A 20,416-nucleotide genomic window follows, 5' to 3' on the forward strand; every position below is an offset into this window, starting at 1 on the left:
ATCCATGGTTCCGTTGTCCTGCTGTTGCCCTTCACGGTGGAGACAAATGGCATAATTCGAGAAAATTGTGAATAATAGGTGAATGTCTTGTTTAGGCCAACGGTTGAGTGCGCTTATTGGAAGGAACAGCAGGGGTCTCTCTTTGTCAAGACCGTGGTCACTGCAAGCAGCATGTCCTCGGTGTTCTGAGTTAGGAAGGAGGGGATTCGCAGAAGGTGGCCAGGGGACCGGGATGGGATAGGAATAATTTTTCATGACTCGCAAGACTGGGGTGTGTGGCAGTGTGAGTGTTGTCATACCTGCCATTGGGATAGACAGTGGAAAAGAACTCATCAGTCTAAGTTGGGGGAACTAAGGGGACTATCGGACAACTGGATAGGCAGAGGGACAACTAGTAGATGGGAACTGGAAATCGCCGTGGTCATCTGTATGGGACCTATTTGAACAATGGGGAATCAACTGAGTGGCAGCATCCTTAAGAAAAGCCCCCTTGGGTGTATCTTGAGGCACTGGAAGGAAATAGGTGGGTCCCCAGGGGGCACTGCAAGAAAAGCAGATCTTCCTAAGTACTGTAACTAATGTTGGCCACTGTATAAACTAGATGACAGAGAGAAGTGGCCACTTAATGGAACTATAGAGTATAATACTTTGTTACAACTAATGTTGGTTTTAAGAGAAGGCAAATGGTATGAAGTAATGTATGCTGATATGTTCTTTACCTTATGAAGCCAGAATGGCAGAGAAATCACAGATTTAATCTAGCCCTGCAGGCTTCCCTGGTTTTAGCTTTGGAAAAACAGAAGGCAAAAGAAATTAAGGAAATGAAATGACTCAAGAGATGTTGCTCAACTTGCAGCATTGGACAAAGGTGTATTAGGAATGCAGAAAGGAAGAGAGAGGAGGATGAAGGGATGCTAGAGAATCTTGTATTCCCCTTTTCAGAAGAGAAGAATGAAGATTCAGATTAGGAGAGTGATGGGGGATCTAGGGATACCCAAGGAAGAGGGGGTGATTATTCCCCAATCACAAGCCATATCCGTAATAAAACAAGACCAGCTCTTCAAACTCCTCTTCATGAGGCTATGGGTCCCATGGGACCTGTCGCAATCCAAGTCCCATTTACTATGTCCAAGTTAGATTCATGGAAAGAGGCAGTAAAAGGATACCGGGATGACTCAGATGCTGACACCCTAAAAGGCAGGGTGGATGTGCATTTGCCCTTAGTCAATCCAAACTGGGACTCAAACTTAGCACAGTGTATAAACTTCTAAAGAAATACCAAGAATGGGAACGATCTAGATTGGCTAATACAGTTCCTAAATCAGTAAATTATGCAACCCTATATGAGGTAAAACAAAAGCCGGAGGAAACACCCGCTGAGTTTTCAGCGTGACTTAGGACATCAATGAGAAAATACACCACTACGGATCCCTCATCTGACGGGGGGAAACAGCAATTAATATCACTATTTTTGAGGCAGTCTACCCCTGATATCCGAAAGAAACTTCAGTAAACAAAATAACTGGATGTCAGGAATTGAGAAAGGCTGCTTGAGGAGGCCTGGAGGGTATTTTGGAACCAGGATGAGATAGAACGTAAAACGATGGGGCATACAATAGCTGCAGTAATGCAGCAAGGGAATGACCCACCTGTGAAAAGAAACAATCAGTAAAATTTGGTCCTTCCCAAGTGGGCCTCTGGACAATGTGCCTACTATAAGGAACTGGTCCATTGGAAAAGAGACTGTCTGAAATTGGGTAAATCAGGAAAATCAAGGCTCATAGCCAAAGCTGATACTGAATGATGGGAACCCAGGGAATCTACCCTAGCAGATCCACTGGTTAAAATAAAGCTAGGGGCACAGAATAAGGAAGCGGAATTTTTAGTTAATACCAGTGCTTCATATTCTGTGTTGAATCAAGGGTTGGAACCTGAGGGAAATAACGCTGCCAATATTGTGGGAGCAACTGGTTAGGTCAAAAAGGCTCATTTTCCAAAACCATTACAATATATGTAATGGTTGCAAGTGGGAGTACAATAATTTTTGTTTGTCTAACTCCCCAAAATCACTATTGGACTGAGATTTGTTGGGGCAATTAGATGTTGAAATAAAGTTTTATAATGAACAAATGAAATTTAAAGTAAAAGAAAAAAGATTTGCCAAAATCATGAGTTTAGCCTTAATAACTGATGTAAAACAAATAGAAATCACCACTCAAGTGATGGATCAGGTATTTCCAGAGGTCTGGGCCTCTAAGGTACCAGGAAGGTCCAAACGAGCAAAACCTCGTCTCAGGTTTGAGGTGAGACTCAAACCTGGTGCAACTCCAGCAAGAGTAAAACAATACCCCTTGAAATTGGAAGACAGATGAGGAGTAAGATAAATAATTGATAATTTTATACTGAATGGGTTATTAAAAGAATGTGAATCAGAATATAATACACCAGTCCTGCCCATCAAGAAACCCGATGGGAAAGGGTATAGACTGGTGCAGGATTTGAGAACAATAAATCAAATTGTGGAAGATTTATACCCAGTGCTGGCCAATCCGTATTAACAAAATTAAAACCTGGGTGGAAATGGTTTTCGGTGTTGGATCTCAAAGATGCCTTCTTCTGTCTCCCGTTGGCCGAGAGCACTCAAAAGCTATTTGCTTTTGAATGGGAAAACCCAGATTTGGGGAAAAAGACCAAGTTAACCTGGACATTGTTACCCCAAGGTTTTAAAAACAGCCCAACTATTTTTGGAAATCAATTAGCCAAAGAATTAGAAGACTGAAGTCCTCCCTCTGAAAATGGGACTTCATTAAAATATGTGGATGATCTCTTAATCACTACCCCTATTAAAGAAAATTGTTGCTGATGGATGGTAACCTACTGAATTTCCTGGGATTAAGTGGATACCAACTATCCCAGCAAAAGGTTAAAATAATGCAAACTTGTGTAACTTTTCTGGGATATGAGGTATCTGGAGGACAACAAGAACTAGGGACAGAACAGAAAGAAGTTATTTGTCAAACACCTGAGTTCACCACAGTAAAGGAGCTACGAACCTTTTTGGGTATGACTGGGTGGTGCTTTTTTTGGATATATAATTATGGACTATTGATTAAGTCATTATACCAGATATTAAAAGGAAACCCAACTCGGTTAGAATGGACTAAAGAATCCAGAAAAGCTTTTCAGCAATTGAAGCAGGAGTTAATGAAGACCCCCCCACTTTGGGTCTCCCAGATGTAAGCAAGTTGTTTCTTTTGTTCTCCTATGAAAAACAAGGAGTAGCTCTGGGAGTTCTGTCCCAAGAGACGGGGCCATATTAATGTTGCATACTTCTCCAAACAGTTGGATGAAGTAGCTAAAGGACGGCCAGGCTGCCTGAAGGCAGTAGCAGCAGTAATCCTGAATGTACAGGAAACACAAAAGTTTACACTGGGGCAAGGAATGACTGTCTTAGTGTCCCATGTGGTAACTGCTGTTTTAGAACAAAAGGGTAACCATTGGTTATCCCACTCTCATTTTTTGAAATACCAAGCCATTCTGGTAAAACCTGATGTCACCATCACAACTACTAACCTTGTCAATTCAGCTTCTTTCCTTAGTGACAATGCGGCTGGACCCATAGAGCATGACTGTCTATAAACAATAGAGGAGGTATATTCCAGTCATCTGGATCTAAAAGATCCAACCTATCAAGGATGCTGAGGACTGGTATGTTGATGGAAGCAGTTACATGCAGCAGGGACAACGAAAAGCTAGATATGTGGTAACTACCTACCAGAAAGTAATCAAAACCTGCCAGAACATCGGCCCAGAAGGCAGAACTGCTAACATTAACAAGGGCCTTAACATTGGCCAAGGGCAAAAGAATTAACATATGGACAGACTTGAAGTACACCTTTGGAGTGGTATGTGCTCATGGAGCTATCTGGAAGGATCAAGGGCTCTTTTTGGCCCAAGGGAAATGAATAAAATATGCTACTGAAATTCTGAAGTTATTGGAAGTGGTGAATGAACCAGAGGAGGTGGCTGTCATCCACTGTAGGAGCCATCAAAAAGGTAACATTCTTCAGGAAATGGGAAATAACTTTGTGGACCAAATGGCAAAACGGACAGCAGAACAGATGGTAACAAAAACACCATTGATCCCTGAAGGTAAGATAGAAAAACCTGTGCATGAAATAACACCAGAATACTCTAAGGAAGATCACAAAATGATACAAGACTTAGACAGGAGTAGGAAAGAGGGGTGATTCTACACTCCTGACAGGAAGATCATAATCCCTGAGTCATCAGCTTGGTTAATTATTCAGAAAGAGAATGAAGTAACCCACTGGGGTGTAGAACCTCTCTATAAATATTTGACTGAAAAGCTGATGTGCCAAAAGGAGATGAAGATTCAACAGAAAGATAAAAAGAATTTTGCAGCATCTCCCTGGCCTAACCTGTTTACCACCTAAAGTCTGAGGCAGCTTTTTTGTCATTCAGCTTTGGCTTCTGGAGGAAAGCACCCTCTATCACTGTTTTTCTATGTGCAAAACACTGCCTAGACACACAACTACAGAGGCATTAGGATCTGTTTCTACATTTGTAGCACTGCTTCATACAGTTCCAGAAATGAATCATTGTACCCCTCTTTAATAGAACTTGTTTTAATACTCATCACAAGACAACTTCCTACAATTTTTGGTCTGCTTTCTTTTTTTCCCCAAACAGAATCAAAGCTTTCATAATTTAATGAGCAGATGCCAGCATATGTACAATTCTACTAACCGTTCCACTCCATCATAGTCACCACCAATTCCTATTGATTCTGAACCTGCAATTTTCTTTATGTGGTCAAAATGATCTGAAAGATAATATCAAAGAAAACAATACCTAAGCATCCAGCAAGAAGAAATCATACAGTTCAGACATATTAGCACTAGGCAACTCTTCTCCTTAACCATGGATTCTTAATAAAATCCTTTATAGAAAAGTCAAAAGACATCCTGATAATACAGGTTAAAATTTAATAATGTAGTTAACATATTCTGGATAGTTACTGCTGCTTAACTAGATATTATCTGTTATTAAGCATATCAGGCAGCAGTCTTCAAAATAACAGCTACACTGATGAGATGCAAATGAGGAAAAAGACATGATCATCACAGCACATTAATTCCCAACAAGTAGCCTACATATAACAATAAACTTTTCATTACCTATACCTATGTTTTCCACTTTAAATTACAAAGGTTTAAAGTTTTTTCCAGAAAGTAATAACTACTTTGGGATTAATGGCTCTTGGCTCCATTTGGGAACATCATGTCCTCCAGCTACACACCTTGTACCTCTTGTTATTGTTTAAGGAATATTAGCTCCAAAAATGCCTAGAGCTAGAAAGGAATAAACAAGCAGTATAATTTATGCAGTCTTAAAAATGACGCAGACACCAGGAAATTTGTAGAAGTTACCCACAGAAACTACAGTATATTAACTTCAAACCTGCAACGGTAGAAACATTAACAACTTTTCTGCCACAGGCCAGTATATCTGCATTGAAAGTCACCATGATAATTCCCTTGTTCTTTTTCTGAAAGATATGAAGAGACAGGTGATGAGTGGATGCTCATGTGTCCTGCAGACCTCACAGACTTGTCATATAGATCCTTCTACGTCCATCCATCAGTGAGCATAACAACACTTTAAGTCAAAGCTCAGATGGCAACACAAGGTGTTGCCTTTCTGCCCTTGACCCTGGATTCGTTATATCCTCACGTAGCCTGAATAAGCAGAAATCTAGTGACTACATCAAAGAAACTCAACCAGAATTACAAAGTATTTTCAAATACTTTATTCTTGTATCCAAAAATAAAGCACAACCCAAAGAAAATGTCTCAGAAGCAAATGTGTAACTTGCTGCCCAGGGATCTGCTTATAAATCCAATGCAGAGATGGGAAGTGAAAAGCTAAATCCGATGACTTGTACGCACAAGTTTGCCTACGACTAGCCAAATGTTCCCATTAAAACTAAAAAAAACCCATGCTGAACCCACAAAACTAAACAAATACCACCACCCACCACCCCTCCAAAAAAAACCCCAACCAACAACCCAAACCCATAGAACTCACCAGTTGCTGGAGGATATCATCTGGAACATTTCTTGAGTGATTACAAACAGAAAATGCTGAGGCATGGCTGAAAATTACTGGTGCTTTTGAGATATTCAGTGCAGCTTTTGCTGTGGAATATGAAGTATGAGATAAATCTATCAGCATGCCCAGGCGATTCATCTCCTTTACCACTTCCTAAAACAGATTTACAGACAACAGTGTCAGTATTAAGTTTATTTAAAGGAAACCATTTAGCTGATATATGTAAACAGATAAAAAAAATCTGCAGCTGTCAGCTAGTCATAACCATGCACTGCCTCTATGGGTTTCTATTCATCTGTTAACCTAACAGTAATTCATTCACTCACAGTTAACTAGCACACCACCACATGCTCAAAACTTAAAAAACTTAGTCATCTAAAATCAATCATTTGAACCACATCACACTACTTCAGCATATTAATTAATACATTTGATCTGTATTAAAACAATAGTTATAATTACATGTAGCGCTTCTTTTACCCTAAGGAACATCACAGAGAATTTGGTTTGACTGAACCCTGATCACCTCCTAACTATCAAGAACTTCCAGTAATTAATTTTTAATTACAAGTTGCTTTTGAAAAGATAAGGCCAGAAGTTGTTAGTTGCGTGAAAGATTGCTTAGATTAGCATTCAAAAGAGATCCTTACTTGGCCAAATGCAGTCAGACCAGTAACACTAGGATAAAAGTTGTGTATTCCTTTGGATGACGATTCAGACCTTAAAAAGGGGAGTGAGGAAGGTGAATCATTTTATTCTGGAGACCATAGTAACAGCAACTGAAACTTCTTATGCTACACACAATAAAAACCATTACCATGGCACACAGCCAAATGTAGGGATAACGAGCTACCTAATACGTATCTTGTTTACACACGTTTTTCATGTTCGTAACTGTTTTCTGGATGTTATGCCTTCAGGTTCAGGACTGTTGTACATTTGTGAAGCAATGCAAGACAAGAAATCTTCTGATCACACAAACCTTCACCACAGAACAAAGATACACTGAAAAGTCAGTCCTGTCAGCCAGAAAGCCTACTTTTCAGCCTTCTGTGCACATAATTCCCTTTTCCCTGAGTCAGTAGAAGAAGGAATTTTGTCAATCCAGCAAAGAGCTGGTGCTAATATTCTAATACAGGAACTAAATATGCATCTCTGTTGTTGCATATATGGACACCTGTACTTTTGAGCTGGCCAGAGTGGACAGTGTTGAAGGCTGCTGACTGCTGAGTTTTTACATAGCATTTATCTTCTTTTATTTACATTGTATGCATTTCTAATTGGGTTTTGGGGGGGTTTTAGGCTTGTTTTGCCCAATGTAACTTTCCTAATAAAGCAAAGGGGATAGCAATTTTGCCATCTTTGTTTTGTTAACAAGGTTTAAAAGTTCCCAAATTGCCAGCATAGCAAGCAGTACATAACAGATCCTCAGTCTCCCACCTGACACATGGCAAGTGATTTACCCTAAAAAAATATCATCGTTGACTTAGTTCTGTCTTTCACAGGTGAATTCTGTCTGAATCCATAATTTGGATGGTCACACAAAAACATGCACATTAGTTACCAAGGTGTATTGCAGGTATGTGTTAAAGTCATGTAACGAACACCCAGGTCATAATACATCCTCAGTGTTGCCAAACTGCTGTCAATGGAGTGACCACCTTCTATTCCAATCAGACACGCAATCCTTCTACTGTCAGAGATACCTGGAAACACCAAAGCAAGATAATTCCAAAGTAATTTCATGACAGATAAGAAGCCGGCACTACTACACAACAATTGATATTGTAAATTGCAAGCAATAATATTGACATTTTCATAAAACAGGAGCTTATACTAGTGCATGTTTATATGGCAAATTTTCTTATGACTGCAGTGGTCCAGGACTGTGCATAGGTACGTAAAAACTGAAGTTAAAGTTACTCTTTAAAGCAGGATAACATGCCTGCTTTCAGCAATCTGTCTTTTGCACATACCTCCTGCAACCCCATCTAAAACTTTTCTGTTGCAGGAAAAAACATCACCTTGGGAAGTTGTCACAAGCTCCAGCTCTTCGTAGTTGTTACACATCCTCTTGACAACATCAATTTGCTCTAAGGTCAGACGCACAGCATCCTTGTTCTGAGCGCTGCAAAGAACATACACTGACCAAAACTGAAAGAGACATTGACAAGTAAACCAAATAACTTGTGTTTCAACTTGGAAATCTTCATTTCACAGACCAAAATATTTTCCTACAGTTTACAAGGGATTTGCCACTATAATTTTTTCCCCCAAAGAAAGAGTTGGGATGCAAGGCAAGAGCATCCACTCCAGACATGACTAAAGCCTCCTAACACACAGGAAAGCAGATGTAATTTTATTTACCACAAAACAAATGCCACTGTTTTGGTTAAGGGTACCTGGCTTATAAAACACAAATTTTGAAACCCAAGTGATGGAAGAATGTTTGTGGCTGCTCAATTTCATTGTTTTTAATTTTTCAACAGAAAGAGCTGAAACCACACCCAGGAGTACTTCTGTGACTGGGAAGGAGGCAAACGTAAGAATATATTCTCAGACCCAGAACCATGGCAGTACGTACCTGAGCTCCCACATAACCAGCCTGAAGTTTCACAAGGTTTGTGTGGGTCTTGTTGAGTTCTCTTAAGTTGACTCTACTGAGCTTATTTTGGTAAAGTATTCTCAGCCGCAGTACAAAGTCATTGTGGCTAGAATTGAAAACAAATAGGATTTGTGATAGAAATAAGTTGTTCCCCTTCCAACCCAGCCACAATTTTTTCCACTCTTTGCAGTCCCTTAGACCATTAATTGCCAATAGTCCTGCAGTCACATATGCTTGAAAATCTCCCTTCTTTTGCAAACAAGCTTTTGTTAGGACAGCAAGACACTTTCTTTTGCTTCTCCCGTACCTGTTGTGCTTCTGTATTTATTTTTCTCCCTATCATCATTACTATGCTCTTCAGAAACAAATACTTGTGGTAGAATAATCAGTGTCTGTGTTCCCAGGTCAAAATACACACACCACAGACACCGCTCCTTCACGTTTCAAGGGTATCCTTTCAAGGTATGATGCCTGCTTTCTAGCTCTGCACAGAAGTCATTGCTAGTGAAAGATGCTATTAATTTCTGGGAAGGAGACAAGGACAGTATGTAAAAGGAAACACATGTAAGTGGTAAGACGTGATGTGCTGGTTTTGGCTGGAATAGAGTGAATTTTCTTGATAGTAGCTAGTTATGGGGCTGTGTTTTGGATTTGTGCTGAAAGCAGTGTTGATAATGCAGAGATGTTTTCGTTACTGCTGAGCAGTGCTTACACAGAGTCAGGGCCTTTTCTGCCCCTCACCCCACCCTACGAGCGAACAGGCTGGGGGGCATGAGAAACTGGGAGGGGATACAGATGGGACAGCTGCCAACAACTGACCAAGGGAATATTCCATACCGTATGACGTCATGCTCAGTATACAAAGCCAGGTGAAGGAAGGGGGTGGATTTTTGGAGTGATGGTGTTTGTCTTCCCAGGTAACCATCATGTGTGATGAAGCCCTGCTTTCCAGAGGCAGCTGAACACCTGCCTGCCGATGGGAAGTGGTGAATGATTTCCTTTTTTTGCTTTGCTTGAGCGCACAGCTTTTGCTTGATCTATTAAACTGTCTTTATCTCAACCCATGTGTTTTCTCACTTTTACTCTTCCAGTTCTCTCCCTTGCCCCAGTGGGGTAGAGAGGAGCGAGCAAGCAGCTGTGTGGGGCTTAGTGGCTGGGGTTAAACCATGACACCTGACCAGAAAATCACAAATCCATTTAGAATAACCTGATCCCATAGTAAGTACCCTCTGAATCAAAATTCCTTTTGAATAAATTGCTGCAACAGTAGCTAACTGCTATGTGCTAGTAACAGCTTATGTCTCTACTGATCCAAACACACTTTAGCATTTCCTCCTCACTTGTCAAGATTCACAAAGAGGGTTTAGTTGAACATATTTTATATACCCATCAATTAAACGAGCTTCTTGCATTAGCTCAATAGCTTGCTCTCTCATCGAGAAGGCTGAATGGCTTTCATAGCTGAATGGCACAATATCAGAGAACATCAAGAGCCACAGCAACTTTGTTGTATTTCTCTTCATTTCCATTTTCCAGTTTGCTAAAGCAAAGAGGTACCACAATTACTTGCTGATGACAATGAAACAGCAAAATTTCCTGTCTGTGGAAGTTGCAGGCTTAATAGTATAGCCAGAGCTGAAGTGCCTCTCCTTCTGATACGGCTGGGGTGAATTCTGCAGGAGGAAAAAAGAAAGAAATAGTTAAACAGAAGGGAAGGTAGTGGTGGAAACTGTAAACCAGCTACCTTCTCCCAAAGATTTTAAGGTCTCTGGCTATTGTATTTTGCACATATAACCACTCCTTAAACTCTGCTGCTGCCACCAGCTGACTGCTGAAGGGAACCAACCCATCAGTCAGAGCTGGCAGGGTGAGCCTGACGGACCCTGGACTCACACCTCCCAAAATAGCACAATAACATAGATTTTGCATTACATTAACTAGCTTGTTTTCATTGTTTAGGAAACCTCACACTGAAATGAACACTGAAACTGTTTTTGAGACATTCCAAAAATCAGCTGCTTCTGACTGAATTGTATTGTTGAAACACATGTCATGTCAGAGTATTTAAGAGGAAAGCTGTTGAAATCCAACACTTTTCCATACCTTAGGAAGGACAATAAGTGCCAAATTTGAAAGGATCACTTTATTTCCATGAGGAAATGGGTATGGTAACAACTTCAAGAGTAATTCAAGCCCCCCTCCCCCCCCCCCCCCGCACTTTTTCAAAATACAGTACTCAAACACTTGGATTAACAGCCTTTCAGGTGTCAGTCAAAAAACTTTTTCACAGATTAGAAATGCCTCCTGTTCTATGTAAAGCTAGGAGGTGAAAATGCCTTTTCAGGCAAACGGTTGGGTGTTTCCCCCCTGCCACATTCACAGTTACTGGCAGCATTACCTATAAAGCTGAGGAGCAGTCACCCCCTTAATTCATTCGAGTGACATCCTAACTAGACACATGTGCCATGTGAATTCTTTCAAAACAAAAAAGTTTGGCTAGAATTCTAGTATAGTGAGTCAATGCTCAAATTTTTCCAAAAGACAGGGGGAAAAAAAAAAGAAAAAAAATGAGTTGACTCTTCATTTGTTTTCCACGATGAGTCAGTAAAGTTTATATTAATCAACTTTCTTCTAGCATCACAAAAGTTTGTGTTTGTTAATGAAGGAGGTTGGTTTTACGTATTCCTTGTCTGCAGAGGTAAAAACAAATAGCAAATATCCAAGACATGACAACATTACAAGGCAATTCACCTTGCCTGCATGCTTTGCTTCTCTTCTTTCAGCAAATTTTCTAAAGCAACAGAAGGTGGACATAAACCCAGGAAGTGGTTTCCCAATATGAAGCCACATGTTCAACAATAAAGTCACAAGTATATCAAGAGAGAATCTTAGGTGTTGGTGGATTAGAAGCAAATTCAAGTCATGCTAAGCAGATGACCTATTGACAGCATCCTGTTCTACACACATTTCTTTCTTTCCCTTACCAGAACATTTTGATTATAAAAATCAAAGCCAAAATAAGAGTAAGCCTGTAACCAGGATACTGAAAAGCAGCACAGTGAAAGTCATATTATTAAGATTCTTACATTTCCAGCCTATGTATTATTCCATTTTCCTGTCACCTGCAATGTGCAGAGTATAAATCAAAGGAAAAGTTAACTGGCTTATTTGCCCTTCCTATGCTTGGTATAATGTAAATAAATTTGTAAAGGGCTTACATTTAATAAGCCAGAATAAGTTTAATTAAGCTGTGCAATTAGAATGTTTTAAAATGAAAATTAATCCATTTTGCATGTATTTTATCTCTACATCAAAGTAATGCAAAAGTTAAAAAAATTAAGATATGTCACAATGTGTTTAGAAAGATGCAAACTGCTATTCTAAAAACATCCTTTAACTTTGACAAAACTTCCTAAGGTTCCTCTTTTGAGAAACTGGCTCAGGCCTTTTCTGTTTCACAGGATTTGGGAATGCATGAAATTGTGGGATCATCTGGCAGGAAGTACTTTTGAACAGTGGGAACACACAACCTTCTACAAAAAGAAGCACAGATGGAGAAGCAGGTTTAAAATCAGCCCTGAAGTGGTCTCAGGAAGCAGCTCTAGGACAGCTGAATAAACACAGTAGCGTGCACAGACAAATGAAGACCCAATATAGATATGATACCAGGGGAGCTGTGGCACTAACTAAAGCAAATTAATAACCCTCATGCCTTAATGTTTCCTACAAGCAAAACATTATGTAAGAAATGGCACAGAGAGTATCTATGAAGTACAGGGGTCTAATGCTACATAGAGGAAAGCACTCCAGAAATAGATTAATCCTTCAAGGATGCTTAACAGTCTATGTTCTCATTCATTAAGAAACATAACAGAAGTGATTGACTCCAAGTTTCTTCTCATGTGTCCAAAACTTAAGAGGTTTTGGCTAGGCCCTTGAGGCAGTATGGGAATCAGTTTACATCGGAAGTCTATGTATCGGGGTTTTTCTCATTAATTATTGATTGTGATGCATCAATGCTGAGCAAGCTGACCTCTGTTATTACTTGTACTCAAATAAAATGAATATTTATAGATTATGTATTTGGGAAAAAATGAAGCATGTCGCCAATATGTGGGCTTACACATTATATCTAGGTACAGTGACATCCATGTTCAAAATATGAGCCCTGTTGTGCTCGTATGACATGGTGTTTGATTTCCTTCTCTTACTTGCTTGCAATAAAATTGATTATGCAAGAGGGCACAATGGAAAAAAGGATAAACAGAATCCTACCAGAATCTTATATGCATTTAAAACTGCAGCAGTTTGTTTACAATTGATTTATTTCAATTAACCTCCTGCTTTCTGCATAAGGTATTAGGCAGTGGGGATATAAAGTAAAGCAGGCCCAGCAAGGCCCCTCCTACTTCCCTGGTCAAGCTCCTCTCTCCCAGACCTGGGGTTGAGCAAAGTGCACCACTAGTCCCCATGGGACAAACCCAGAGGCGGCCTCATGGTGCTGCTCCAGCAACTGAAGTACTTCTCTTCAGTTCTGAGTTAAGCACCGCAGCTGAGTCTCCCACAGAACAAAAGTCTGTCCCAAAGTCGTCCACTACAAAGGACAAAACTTTCCTCTTACTTTCAGCTCCACTCCAGCTATGCAAAACCTCACAGACATGCAACATACAGATGCACACAGTGTGGAAGAGATAAGGATTGAGGGTGCAAAATGCGATTTTATCTCTTCTTCGCATTACACTTCAGAGCAAAAACTTCTGTCTCTTCCTGTATCTACATTTGCATCTCTCATTCAGAGCGTAACTGCTTTTCATCCCCACCATACCTGTGCCCACAGGATAGCCGCAGCAATTTTGGGGTGTCAGCCCACAGCCCAAAATAAACAAAGACAGTCCTTGGAGAGCCACGATAGGCAGAGTGAGTCTTTGCAGACTCACACTACAGAAATAACATTTTACTACTTCACACTAGTTAGTTTCTCCATCGGCTTACATTCCTCAAGCTCTTCATGAACAGCTAGGAAGTTACTATCATTAAAAATATGAATACTGAGAAAGCATACCTTAAACTAAGCATTCCCACATCAGGGACGACAGAGCTATAATGCAGCAGGATGGCCGTATCGGCCATATAAGGATGCAGAAAGTGGGTTTGCGCTTTTAAAATAGATACATTTTAACTGAAACTTTCACAGTAAAAAGGGAAAGTTTTCTTGTATGCTTCTGTCATTTACCATCTTCGGAAGTTTGGGCAAGTGTGCCTGCCCCCTTTTCTCCTTTCCAGCAGGCAGGCCAGACCTCAGTGCAGAAGGGTCAGTAAACAGCTGCTGTTTAAGTGCAGCAAATCTCAGTTAGGAATCACATTCTTTTCATCCATTTGAAGTCCTTATTTTCCATTTTGTTATTTATTAAAATGCTTCATGACAGCCATTACATTAATACGAAAATGTGTTGAATTATTGTGCCAAATCAGATATATAAACTGCAATAAAATAGAGCTCACAGCTCAAGATAGTAATACATCCTGAAAAATGAAGAAGGTTCATCCTCCTGCCCCCAGTCCACTTACGCTGAGATCTCACATAGATAATCCCAGTGTAGGTCTGAATTCACTACGTCAGATCATGGCAGCAGCTTAGTTACACCAGTAGGACCCTAGGTGAAAACGTTCCTGCTGACTGCTCGCAGAAATACGGATTCTCCCTATTCCTTAAATAATAATTAAACATAATTAGTAATTCATAAATATTAAACATACTTTTAGGAGCAGAACACATGCATCATGCTATGAAATACGTTTTTAAGAAAAGATACTGATCCCTTTGAATTTCACCTTGTCATCATGTCTTTCATGATCTCTCTCAATTTTTGCTTGAAATTCCTTCCGCCATCACCAGCCCTGAGTCATGTCAGGTTTATCTGTTTCCCTGCTTAGAAACCTTTAGTGCTGTATTATAATTAATAATTTCCAACCTGCTATTCCTTCCCTGCCTATGCAAAGGTGCAATGAAGTGCCACCAAGCAATGAGAAAACATTAAACAATAATTTATTGCTTAAAACAGGGATAAAAGGGAATAGATACAGTAGTGGGTGGAAGGCATTTCAGGATCTCTTGGAAAAAGAAAGGAACTAGCAGGATGTCATGTCCCAGACTTACTGGGGGCAAGTACAGCACTTCAATATGAGGTGACTCTTAGCTTTCAGCCTTGAATCCAAGTGCACCTTAGGTATTTCACATGCTATCCACCATGCATGTAGACTGCAAGTTTTTCAGATGCAATATAACCTCAGTTGGCAAAACTTCTTTGCAACTGAGGTATAGGAGATTCATTGCTGTAAAACAATTCCATAAGAAATTTTATTATTACAAATAAAAATTACATTTTAACTCTAGAAAAATTTTTTCATAACTTCCCTTAAGAAAAGGACAGCTACTGAATTTCTTTCCTATTAGGTTCTCATCTTTTACTTCACTGTGGTTTTTTCCTGTCCACAGTCTTAATTTAAGACTTCCTCACAAATCAAATTGCCCAATCCAGTAATTTTGAAGTAAATAGGAGTTCTGCTAATGCTATGCATTTTTTTTATCTCATTACTAATAATGATGACTATTTTCTCAGAAATCCAAAGTTACAGAAATTCTTTTAACTTCAATACAGATATGCTTTATGACATAATTTCCTAAAGGCAGAATAAAGGAGAAGAGTCTTAACAACTAATTCTATAGCAGTGTAGTGGACCACATGTCATGAGGTGAAACTGAGCTTGAGTGCTGACCTCAGTGGAAGGGCTGGCCAATAGTGGCCGGATGCAGGGAGCCAGCTGGCTCCTTTGTTAATACGCAATGTCCTCTTTCTCAGATCTGGTGATACTGATTTCCTGGAACGCAAACCAGAACTTGTAGAACAGAATGTACAGACTTGAGCCACCAACTGTGCCAGGGTTCCCCTCTGTGACTGTGCTCCCTAGTGTATGGTCCGCCGCAGACTTCAAAGCTACAGACAGATTAAACGAAAGGAATGCTGTTCCTCCCAGCCACTCCATTTAGGCTGCCTGTCCCATGCTTCTGTCCCTTGTTTTAACACAGGCTTTTCTCCATGCCAGAGTCAGTGCAAACCATGTTTTCTCCAGCCCCTGCTCACAGAATGGTCAGGGTTGGAAGGGGCCTCTGGAGGTCTAGTCCAATCCCCTGCTAATTAGGTTCACCTAAATCAGGCACAGAGTTGTGTCCAGGTGGGTTTTATATGTCTCCAGGGAAGAAGACTCCACCACCTCTGTGGGCAGCTTGTTCCAGTGCTCTGTCACCCTCACAATAAAGTTATTTTTCCTCATATTCAGATGGAACTTTTTGTGTTGTAGTTTGTGCCCATTGCCCCTTGTCCTGTCACTGAACATTACAGAAAAGAGCCTGCCCCCATCCTCTTGACACACCCTTAAGGTATTGGTGTGCATTGCTAAGATCCCCTCTCAGTCTTCTCTAGGCTAAACAGGCCCAGCTTTCTCGGCCTTTCCTCATAAGGGAGATGCTCCACTTCCCTCATCATCTTCATAGCTGGACCCTCTCCAAAAAGAGTGGAAGAACTCCTGACACACTCATTCATTTTGCGCAGTTCCGAAGTATTTCTAATATTCTGTATAAGTCTTTAAAAAAAACAATGCTACAAAAGCCACAAGGATGAGCATTACTGAGCATTAACAATGAAGTTTTGCCATAATGGATGCAGCCAGTGGAACTATTGCTTTCACAGGAGGTAACAAACTTCAGATGGAAGTGCAGTCTTAGAGAAGTTTTTTTCCATAAACATGTGTCAGAAATACACATGCATTGTGAGGTCCAAAAACTTTAGTGAAACAGCACTTCTACAGAACTGTGAAGGATAGAGAGCAGTCAGAAGTTGTTCCTTTTCTGCCTTGTGTCAACTGTAGAGAATTCCCTCAAATGTCAAAGAACAAATACAACTTACCTTTTGACCACAAATGCAGACTTTGTTATCACAGTGAAAAAAAATCCTTATATCTCTAGTCTAGAAAAATGTTAAATTTGTTTGAGGCAGATCAGCATGCAAAATGTTAAAAAGGAAAGCTCAAAAAATTACCCAAGCATCAGAATTCTCACAAGCTGGCATCACAAAGGCAAATAAGTTTCTGCAGGTATTTTTTGTTTTCAAAGTCATCAACCCAAAATACAGATCAGATGTGCAACCTGTATCTCTAAGACTCTGCCAAAACTTGACAAAAGGATTCTAAAGGGAACACTAAGATTTTATAGTTTGTATACTCTGTGGCATAGTACCATTTAACTGCTATTCCAGAAATCCACATGATTTGTCAGTTCAAAATGCTTAAGGAAAAAGTAGCAAGCCTTGTTCACACAATAACACTGTTCTGATGTAAAAACCGTTACACATTGTAAATTTTGGTCCAAATATTTACTATTTCTCCATCAATATGAAGCCCATAGCTATTTTCAGGAAGAATTTTAGGCAGGAAGTACAACACATGTTCTTTAAGCAGTCTGACTGCTAACAGAAATTATACTTACCTATATATTACCAACTCTACATTCAGTGTATTTGTACAAAACTGCTGTTCTTGGTAGCTGCAACAATTTCCTACAGATTTGCTACACGGAAGTACCTTCTATGTTTCATGCAAAATATTCTTTATGCTTTGACAGTAAGACTTGTGCTTTTTTTGCCTGAACAGTTTCAAAGGCAAATAAGTATAACATCATTCAGAAATCGATCCTTGCAAATTGAAGGAGTATTGCAAGCACTAAACAAAATTAAGAATATGGTATTTTAGGCACCTCTGTTTAAACAACATTTAAAATACAAAACCCACACAGCTTTTTTCCGTGCTGACTGAGCAGAGTTGAAAAGTGGAAGCTGACATGAGATTTATAGCTTTTTCTTTTTTATCTAAAGGCTCCTTGGAGCAAGTTACCTTCTTAGGAAAATGCAGTGAAGTCGAAATCCACATATCACTGTGTTGGATGCAACCGCTAAAGCTTGGCACCAGATCCTCCTGGCGTCAGGGCAGCAACCAAGAAACGTCCTCTGTTTCTTTAACTCACATATCACAGACTTCACAGTTAACAAACAGTTGGAGATTTCCCCTTTCAAAGACACAAGGTCTGCCAGAGAGCTTTCAGCTCAGCTGCCACCCACCCAGGAAACCACAAGCCTTGTGTTGTGCAGTTCTCAAAAACGTTGTTTCCTCCCTCTTGTGGCAGTCTGTCTGTGCTGTCCATCGTGCATCTGCTCACTAACTTATGTGTTGAACACTGCTTTGTTCATATGGTTTAGAAATAGGTGCCCCTCATCACAGAATAATTTAGGTTGGAAGGGATTTCTGGTGGAATGTCATCTGGTCCAGCCACCTGATCCCACCTAAGGTAATTTCAAAGTTAGGTCAGGTTGCTCAGGCCCTTATCCAGTGGAAGTTTCGATGTCTTTGAGGAAAAAGATTACATATACAACCTGTCCATGTGCCTGTTCTGATGCTTGCTTGTTCACATTATGATTTATTCCCCCCACACCCCCTTATATTCAACTGGAGTCTCCCTTGCTGCAATCTGTGGTGGTTGCCTCTCATACTCTTGCTGACCTGCTCTGAGATGAGTATCTTAGATTTGAACTTACAATAAACAGAGGTATAGGTATGCACCTTACTGCTGACCTGATATTGCCACATTGACTATACCTAAGCCAATATATATCTACCCCTTGTTACTATACCTGCTGGATTTTAAACAGGACTTACTGTGCTATTGTATATTTGTAAAGGTCAAAATGCTCATAAAGTACAAGGTTACCTTTTCAAAGATACTTATGGCTCCGAACCTACTGGGACTTTTCATCTTCTTTGTGGGAGCTGACAGTTTGGAAACAAAGAAATACATGCAAAAACATGATCCTGTCATTTCATAAGACATAAGGTTTGCTTACCATAATTTTTATTTTATTTCATACTTTGTACAGAAAACTAAACAGGCATCATGTTTTTGTTTATGATTCCACTGCAGAGAAATAATCACATCTCGCTATCAAAACTCCCACTGAGCCATTGCGCAAGTCACGTCTTAACTAGAACATACGTTTGTCATCAGTCCTCTAGTTCCCAGTAACTGGAAAACTTAAACAGAAATATCAGCTGGAATTCTGGTTCACATTGCTAGTTTGGTGAACTTGGCTTATAAACATTTCCCATCAATACAACCCTAAACAACACAAATTTAGTACCAAGAGAAAAAACAAAGATTTTATTCAAGAAAAAACCTCTGCCTAATCTGAATCTTGATCCAGGCCAAGTCCATTTTTATGCCTATGATGGGAAACTATCTCCCAAACTTAATTTAAAGCAACAAATAAACAGGCTCAGATTAATTTTCCCACCTGTGGTCTAGTTCTAGCTCATTTTTCCTTCTTAATGTTCAACTTCTCAAATTCTCATCCCCTTCTTCCAAAGCAAGTAAATGTCATATAATCATAATCGCTTGCAATTTATTTTTCCTATTTTGACAATTTTCTCTCCTTACAAAATCAAGTTCAGTCTCTGATGTGATTTCTGCCTAAAACTCTGTGTTTTCCACATGCCTCCAGCAAAACTAAACTCACCGACTCCTCGTTCAAGAACAGCCTTTGCTGAGTCACTAAGCTCCTGCTTGGTCTTCTAACAGTTCACCTCTTTGCAGATTCAGAATGTAACTGGTTTTTAAAGATGCTAAAAAAAATCTTCCTTTGTCTTACAATCATATTTCTTCTGTCTTTTTATTCCAATAGCCTTGGATGAATCTTAGCAGCTGTTTGTGTGTAATTCTTACCATGTGGCACTTGTAATTTACATCCTTCCTGCAGAGTCCATCTGGCAGGACTGTTCTCTTAATAAATATCCTGAGAGCTATCTTTACTGCCCAGAATGTTGTTACACAGCTGTCTCTCCCTGATAATAGCTATCCCTATGTTTATCTCATGTTATATTCACCTCAGACATATTTTGGAGCACCCTAAGAAGCTATAAAATAACTGCAGCACTTAAACTCATACCAGCTGCTGTCAGGACACAGAGTGATAACTTAATGTGTTGGAACTATTTTTCACACTAGGAAGGTTTGTTCCAGCCACAGACTAGCTCCGCTAATCTCAATGCTTACATGTCCAAAGCACTAGTGTTTTTACTGCCAGCACAGATTAAATTGTAGATTACTACAGCTGGGAAAGTAGGGCTTTGCAAATGCAGATGCCTACTTGGGCAGCCATTTTTAACTGCAATTTGGTTTCTCCATAAATCCTTATACTCTGCCAGCTCATGACATCACCTATCCTGCATAAGAGCACTCCAGCATTTGACATGGATATAGTTTTTTGTGGGAATCAGCTTTAAAACCACATACAGTGGTTGAAATGGCTTGGGAACAAGCCACTTTAACATGGTATTATAAATGCTGTTTATCAAGTATCCAAACTTGGTATCTGACTTCCATGTAAAGATGGCAATGTCCCAGGCTGTCAGTTTGGCATTTCTTGAGCATAGCTATCAGTGTTTTAATTAGAAACTGCTACAACATGTTAGAGGAAATCTCATGTAACAAAATTTCCATTTGCACAAAAATAGCAATACAGGAGCCTTAACTATTGCAAATTAAATTCCATCTGTTTCTTCTAATGATCTCAG

The 20,416-nt window shown here is 39.8% G+C and overlaps 1 protein-coding gene across 20 annotated transcripts in view; it reads right to left on the reverse strand.

The window, feature by feature from the left end:
• LOC121098114 (dipeptidase 2-like) overlaps positions 1 to 19,616 on the reverse strand; it is a 41,657-nt gene extending 22,041 nt beyond the window's left edge. For 3 of the 20 annotated variants that reach the window (XM_040615773.1, XM_040615771.1, XM_040615784.1), the window contains exons 1-11: positions 19,360 to 19,605; positions 17,687 to 18,132; positions 14,898 to 15,073; positions 10,127 to 10,413; positions 8,720 to 8,846; positions 8,160 to 8,289; positions 7,700 to 7,841; positions 6,786 to 6,855; positions 6,112 to 6,288; positions 5,485 to 5,572; positions 4,771 to 4,846 (exon numbers count right to left, since the gene is read on the reverse strand). In XM_040615773.1, the coding sequence (XP_040471707.1) occupies positions 4,771 to 4,846; positions 5,485 to 5,572; positions 6,112 to 6,288; positions 6,786 to 6,855; positions 7,700 to 7,841; positions 8,160 to 8,289; positions 8,720 to 8,846; positions 10,127 to 10,269 (953 nt within the window). In that variant the 5' untranslated portion in view covers positions 10,270 to 10,413; positions 14,898 to 15,073; positions 17,687 to 18,132; positions 19,360 to 19,605. Of the gene's footprint in view, positions 1 to 4,770; positions 4,847 to 5,484; positions 5,573 to 6,111; positions 6,289 to 6,785; positions 6,856 to 7,699; positions 7,842 to 8,159; positions 8,290 to 8,719; positions 8,847 to 9,577; positions 9,693 to 10,126; positions 10,414 to 14,308; positions 14,828 to 14,897; positions 15,074 to 15,517; positions 16,077 to 17,686; positions 18,133 to 18,557; positions 18,576 to 19,359 lie in introns of those variants that run through there. The other 17 variants (XM_040615776.1, XM_040615775.1, XM_040615774.1 and 14 more) reach the window with 17 other exon arrangements.
• Positions 19,617 to 20,416: the final 800 nt, after the last annotated feature.

Source organism: Falco naumanni, chromosome 15 (assembly GCF_017639655.2).
Source record: "Falco naumanni isolate bFalNau1 chromosome 15, bFalNau1.pat, whole genome shotgun sequence".
NCBI lineage: Eukaryota > Metazoa > Chordata > Aves > Falconiformes > Falconidae > Falco > Falco naumanni.